Source organism: Quercus suber, unplaced genomic scaffold (genome assembly GCF_002906115.3).
Source record: "Quercus suber isolate HL8 unplaced genomic scaffold, Cork oak 2.0 scaffold_18, whole genome shotgun sequence".
Classification (NCBI taxonomy): Eukaryota; Viridiplantae; Streptophyta; class Magnoliopsida; order Fagales; family Fagaceae; genus Quercus; species Quercus suber.
Window position 1 is genome coordinate 1,899,555 of NW_027069483.1, and position 6,953 is coordinate 1,906,507.

The 6,953-nt window shown below is 36.1% G+C and overlaps 1 protein-coding gene across 1 annotated transcript; it reads right to left on the reverse strand.

The window, feature by feature from the left end:
* Nucleotides 1-1,374: 1,374 nt before the first annotated feature.
* Nucleotides 1,375-6,637, reverse strand: LOC112026567 (rho GTPase-activating protein 5). Its single transcript, XM_024059257.2, has 5 exons — nt 5,671-6,637; nt 3,580-3,700; nt 3,238-3,357; nt 2,726-2,956; nt 1,375-2,249 (listed from the first exon to the last, which is right to left on the reverse strand). Exons 1-5 carry the CDS (start codon nt 6,084-6,086, stop codon nt 1,608-1,610), a joined length of 1,530 nt encoding a protein of 509 aa, XP_023915025.2. The 5' UTR covers nt 6,087-6,637; the 3' UTR covers nt 1,375-1,607.
* Between the last annotated feature and the right edge of the window lie 316 nt (nt 6,638-6,953).

The following is a 6,953-nucleotide window of genomic DNA, read 5'->3' on the forward strand; positions in this document are numbered from 1 at the left end:
CATAAAATTCAGCCTACACTTCAACAACAACGTGAAAAAAACATGCATTACGTAAACTAAGGCAAGCAACCTATGAAATATAATAAGATAATTTTACATCAAGAACGTTCCCAAGAAACGACATCGAGAATTTGAGACAGTGAAAGTGAAAAGAAAAACAAAATTCATAATTGAAAAGATTAAAGCTAAGGCTTTGAAGCATTTGTTGTTTCCCTGAACTTATATTCCCTCAATCATTGATTCTTACATGCGAAATCGCTAGAGACAGAAAGCAGGAAGCAGGTTACTTTCAAATGGAGCCCATTTTGTGATTAAAAACTGAAAATTGTTGTTTTAAAATATTTGTGAAAAGAAGTGTGAGTGAAAAAATGTATGAAAATACGTGTAATGTTGTATAAAAACTGAAAATTGTTGTTTGAAAATACAAACCAAACAGGTCCAATGAAAACTACTAAAAGGACATGAATCCAAACGACTCCAGTTTTTTATTACCCTTTTTGAGCTAATATTACATTTTCACCCTTAAAGGATTTTTTTTTTTAATTTATTTTAAATGAGGGCAAGTAGAACCAACGGAATTGGATAGGAAAATGTGACAGTTGAGTTACAAGTCTATTGACTATAAGCCTTAATTATCCTCTTGTTATGATTATGAAGTACTTCATAAATAAGGACGACAACCAAATAAAACGAAATTTGATCATAAATGTCTTGTTCTTATCCCTTGGGACCCTTACTCTCTTCAAGGGAAATTCACGTGGACAGGAACTGAGCAAGTTGAGACAAAACAAGACAAGAACATTTATTGAATTATTGGAAATGAATACATTTTTGTATTATTATTTTCAAATTTTTAAATTTATGTCAAATACAGTAATAAATTAGACAATTACTCAATTTGTCATTATGCTTTAGGAACTACTAGACCACCGCTTAGGATTCCTACGAATCTACTCCAATGTCAAAAAAAAAATTTAAAAAAAAAATTCTTGCTTAATAATGGATGAAAGGGATAGTGTTACTATTTATGTAGTCCCACATAAGTCAGTCTTAATCCCAAAAATATGAAGTTGGTTATGAATTCTCAGCATGTTGATTAGGGTCACAGGAAGCGTCCCAACTGGTTTATGTATACAATCTATTCATGAAAAGTGACTAAATTTTACTTTAGCTATCAATCTATTACAATATGTGAACAAAATGTAAGACGATTTGATTATCCTCTTCACAAGAAAATTTCATTATATGTCAACATGTTGAATTCTAATCAAATACCACATGAACAAATTCTTGACACTAGATACGCTTTAAACCATAGAGAGGAGAAGAGAATTGGAGAATTTCAAGAGTTCAGTGGTGTCTACATTAGTGGTGTTAAGGAACTTCAAATCGATTAAAGGCTGCACTACGAAATTACAGAAAAGTGTTAGAACTGGATAAGGAAAAGTTGAACATGAAGCAAGAAAACTTCCAAGAAACCCACTCGAAATAACATTGTAAAAGCACACGCATGAAATCATACACAAATATTTCCAGAGATGAAAACACAACATGCCAACAGGTTTCACCAGCTGGCAATACTACCAGAAACAGAATCTGAACATCCTTCACCGCCAAGCTTCAACCAGCTCGGTCCTTGAGTTTATACGCCCAACAATGCCAGGTCCCTTGATTTTCTCTGCAGGTCCTGCTGCCCGAGAGATGAGGCCTTCATTGATGTTTTTCGATCCCTTCTTGAAATTAGAAACACTTGATTGACCTGTTCTCTTGGAAACACAAGTTCTCCTCTTGGAAATATTTGTTTGAACCACTCCACTTGCACCTGTTAGAGCATCAACACCCTCTTGGACTCTAGTTGCCAAGGAATTAACTTGAGATACAACCTCACAAGGACAATTATCAATCAGAGACTGATTACCCCCAGGAGTGACATTTTCAATTGAAGTTAAGAAGTTTTGTGTTGTGCATTCAGTTTTAGAGTCATCTCGAATCCGGTGGCTAGGACTTTCTAAATCAGGTTCTCCAGCAATAAAGACTCTCTCTTCATCACTCTTGTCTACCTCTTTGGCCTCCTCAAGAAATGGCTGTGGAGAGCTTTGATGACCATCCTCATCAGAAGGCTCTGGGCGAGAAACAGGACCTGACTCTACCATAGACTCTTCTCTCTCTTTTAATGTCTGGACAATAAGAGTTTTGAGAAAATTCATGACTTGGACTGCATACATCAATGCAGTCAAAGGATCTGCCATCTGCATCACATGGAAATTAAAAAGGATGTTATTGCACATTGATTTAACCAGCTTGCATGCTCTAACCCACATTTTATTGAATATCCCAATTACCAGATTCAATGAGCCTTAGTAAAGACAAATGGCAGAAGAATAATATTACACTAACCCCGAATGGTAACTAAAACTGAAAAATGGTTACTGAAGAAAGTAAATATAAATAAGTTTCTATACAATTCTCAAACAATGTTAATGCCAATATTAGAACATGCATTAGAATACTTAACAGGTACGTTAAAATTTCCATGGTATTCACACATCGCTTCCTAACAAATCCCATTCTTTTAAGCATAAATCTATCGGGCAGAACCATGACCACTGCTGAGGAAGATGCGGGCATAACCACGATCAAATCTCAGATCCATTCAACTCAGATATAGAGTTGGCTCAAATATTTGTATTAGAAATTTTATGAGAAGCAAATAATTTTCACTCACCTGAGTCATGTTAGGGGCAAATACCATAGCTATATTGCGTGCATTCATCTTGTTCAGGTGTTCCATTTGTGCAACATCTGCCATTAGGTTTATAGCCCAATCCAGCAGAGCAGCCTCTGTTGGGGGAAGGAACCGCACAAGCTGAGCACACTCCTCCTCTGACTGGGATTGCATCACTTGCTCTGGAGAGAGGGAGTCCAAAACACCAGATGGAAGCTCCCTAAACCAAGCCTATTGAAGTACCACAACATCAGATTAATTTAAAAGGTGCAAGTTGACAACAGGAAGTGCTCAACATTGAATCCACCAGCATTAGTTCATTTGTAGTTTACATATACTTATATTGGATAGGGGTGTGTTTCACAGCCCACCAACCAGCACCTTTGATAAACAGTACCACACCAAAAAAAACAAGTGAAGCACTACTTAATTCCAAAATAAGTCATTTGGTGAGGTAATGGATAATGCCGATCATGAACAGACTAGGAGAATATCACTCAGCAAAACCATACCTTCATAAGACCAGCCAGGCAGTGCACATCAACGCCATCCGGTATTATACCCCTATTTAATTGGTCCCTAACATGCTCCTCTTGACTGTTCTCAGCATTAATTCTGAATATTCCTTCTGCCTGCATTTGAATTCAAAATTATTTGATGTTTGTTAAAGTTGAACAGTTTGAAGAATTCTAAAAGGTCTACTGCTACATTATTTAAATCACATTCAAAAGGAAATCATGGTAGAAGCAAGCTCGAATGGCCACTATACGATTTTAAACATAGGAACTCTAATGTGATAAACTTTATCACTTCAATTTTACATTCAAGAACAAAATGGAATAATAATCAAGTACCTGCAGCCCCCCTTGTGCATACAAGTGTCTTTGCATCATCAGCAGTATTGTTGGCACACTATTTCCTCTGGCATCAAAAGAAAGCTGCATAGATTCCGTTGAAACTCCAAAAACATGGGCACTACACATAAAATTTATATATGTAATATGTCAATAGTGAACCATGAGCTTAAACACTCATGACATTACAGATAAAATTTATCTATGTCAATAGTGTAACATACACTTGGGACACTGTGATCATCATTAGAGGACTGACAAGTACGAAACATATTACAGATGTATACCAGGAATGAACACAGGGTATTAAGTGATAGTGAGTTTGTTCTTATCTAGTTGGCACAACATGCTATTCAAGATGCCCTGTAAGCAGGCACAGAAAAAGTCATATGAACTAGGAAGAAGCACAGATCATTTTGAATGACCATAAACAGGTATACAAACATCAAAGGTAGCGACTAGATAGACAGGCTTTATTTTTGTTGCACACATTACATATTTAAAGTTATCATTTTTTATGTCTGATCTCGGTTGCACCAAAAGGCCAAGTCAATGAAGATGACAACCCTAAAAAATTCCTCTCTCTCTCTCTCTCTCTTTATATATATATATATAAAAGAGACTGCACATTAATTGTCCTGTATATCTATCTAGTATGAGAATTTAAGGAAAGGTACTGATGTGGATTAATGGTGATATCAAAGTAAACACTTGTATATGTGCTGAATCCTCTTCCCCTATCCAGATAGAGCCCTAATAGGCAGCCATTCAATCAAGCTTCAAAAGGGCGAAAAGTGGGTAAAGAGAAATAAACTAAGAAAGAACACCTAAGTATCACAATCAAAGATGATACAGTTAGATAAAAATATGATTTTTTCCCACCTCATGTAGAACCACATAATTTCCTTCTTTAATAGAACCGTCAAAATATAGATTAAACGGCAGAAATTAGAGTGGTTAATCTGTACTTTGGATCACTGAGAATACCAGCAGTATATTCCCTAAAGGCCCCTATTGGTTGCTTGGAAATGCTACCCTTCAAAAGTACATCACATTCAAAAAAGCATAACATGGAAATGGACACACAAAACAAGAATAAAAAGTACTAATAAGAGATCAAAGATTATGAGAAACCAAGGCAAAATGCTAAATGGATTTAAACTGGAGAAAAATTTCCAACACGTTACAGTATTAAACCTAAAAAGCCAATCAAAGCTTCTTCTTTTTTTTAGCAGCTTTGAAGTACTTCCCTGATTCTAGCGATAAAGTGAACAAATTTTTGCACGAAAACAGCAAGACAGGCATCTACAAGACCCTACCAAAAAAGTACACCAAAAACATTGTACTGTGGAAATTACTAAAGGAAGGCTCCTTACAGAACACATATTATAACTTATAAGGTAAGCAGAAAATGACATCCACTTCATACATTTTCGAAAAAAAAAAGAAAAAGAAAAACATAAATTTCTAATATATTTGCATAGCAAGATTATTGGTGGAATTGAATCCAATATCTAGTAGACTTCTTATGAAGGTGAATCAGTTTACAAGCCCAAAATGTGGTACACCAGAAGGTCACCAAAGCAAAGCAAAGGACATTGCCATATATGAATATCAACACGAAATTAAAGCAGAAAAAGAGAGGAAACTCCAATTCATGAATACAAGAAAAAATGTCTTAAGAGCATGAAAAATATCAGTAATTGAAACCTTAGAGGATGGCATCAGCCCATATAGTCCAATAACAAAAAAAAAAAAAAAAATCCCAAAACAGGATTCCCAACACAAATCCAAACCAACCCATTTGTATGAAGCAAAAAACACAATAAAAAAAAAAAAAAAAAAAAAAAAAACCTAACAGAAAAACAAAAACTTTTCCAGAAAAAATAAATAAATAAAAATACTCACTAACAAATACGAAACCCAGGAGAGAACTTCGAGATTATATAAACTAAAAATCCAAGAATCATGAGCAACCCAGATTACAATTTCTCAAAACAAACAAAAACACAGTGACCCATTAACCTGAAAAGAATTCTAAAGTGAAGAAACACAAAAAGAAAAGCAGGAAATGAAAGTTGAGCAACCAACCTGGCACTAGGAGCCCTTCTGGGAACTTCAGGTTCAAACTCAACAGGCAAGCCAAGAAAGCCATGAAACCTATCAAAGGTGACATGGGCAACATGTCTAACATTAGAAGGCCAGCCAATCTCCATGGAAGAAAGCTTTGCTGAAGCAGCCGCAGTTGCAGTACTAGTACTACACCCAATTAAAGATTTCCTAAAAGCAGCCACTAAAAGTGTCAAAAGAGACAGCTGGTCACCTTCTCTGTCTCTTTCTTTCCTTTTCCTATCACCAACTCCGACTCCAACTTCAACTTCAACCTCAACTTCTTCCTCTTCCAAATGGTCTTCTATAAGGGCGTGCGGGTGTGAGCTATCATTAGGTGTGGAAGAGCTTGAAGGTGAAGGTTGAAAGTGAGATGGGGATTGGAGTACCTCAGTCATGTTTTGTTAACCAAGAAAGAGTCTTTTTCGCTTTTTTTTAGCTAAATATGATAATGGGACTTTTCTTTTTTATTGGATCTTTATGTGGGGGTTTGTGTATAGACTGATAGACTATGGATTGGAAGACCAGGATATGGGAAATGAATGTGGAGTAGAGTTGGATTCAAGGAAGGTTTTTGGAAGGTAAGACGTGACTGTCATCACTGTATTTTTTTCACACCCTATATATTTTTCTCTTTCTTTAGCTTCCTGTATCTTTGCTAGCTTTTCATGTATTGAGGCTTGAAGAAGCAAAGACTAAGAGAGAGAGAGAGAGAGAATAGATTTTGTGTATAGAGAGAGAGAAAGTAGGGTAGGGATGGAAATGGAGACGGAGATGGAAATGGAAGGGATATGAGTAGAGAGAGAGAGATTGGTTTTTTTGTATTGTTGTTTTGTTTTTTGAGAGAAGAAAAGGGAAAGAGAGGGAGGTGGCCAGGTGGGGGTGGGTAGTGTCTCCGCTTCAGAGCCAAGCTTCCATCTTTTCTTTCTAAAATTTCTTATCACCTTTCATTCCATTCTAGTGTAGGACCCTTTGGCTTTTCCCACTTTTTTTTTTTATCCCAACACTAATGTTCAATTATCGGCAAAATTTGCCAAACAGTACCATTTCAGAAGTTTTTCAGTTGGGTAGCACACGTTCAATCTTATTTGGTAAGTTAGACTCTTTTTGGAAGTCGATTTTAACAAACTCGACTTCCAGGCAAATTGATGAACTCAGTATTGGCGACTTTCAATGGAAGTCGAGTTCACTGAACTCGACTTCCACTTCAGAGTTACTTACTTCGTGGAATTTGTCTGGAAGTCGAGTTTATTAAAATCGACTTC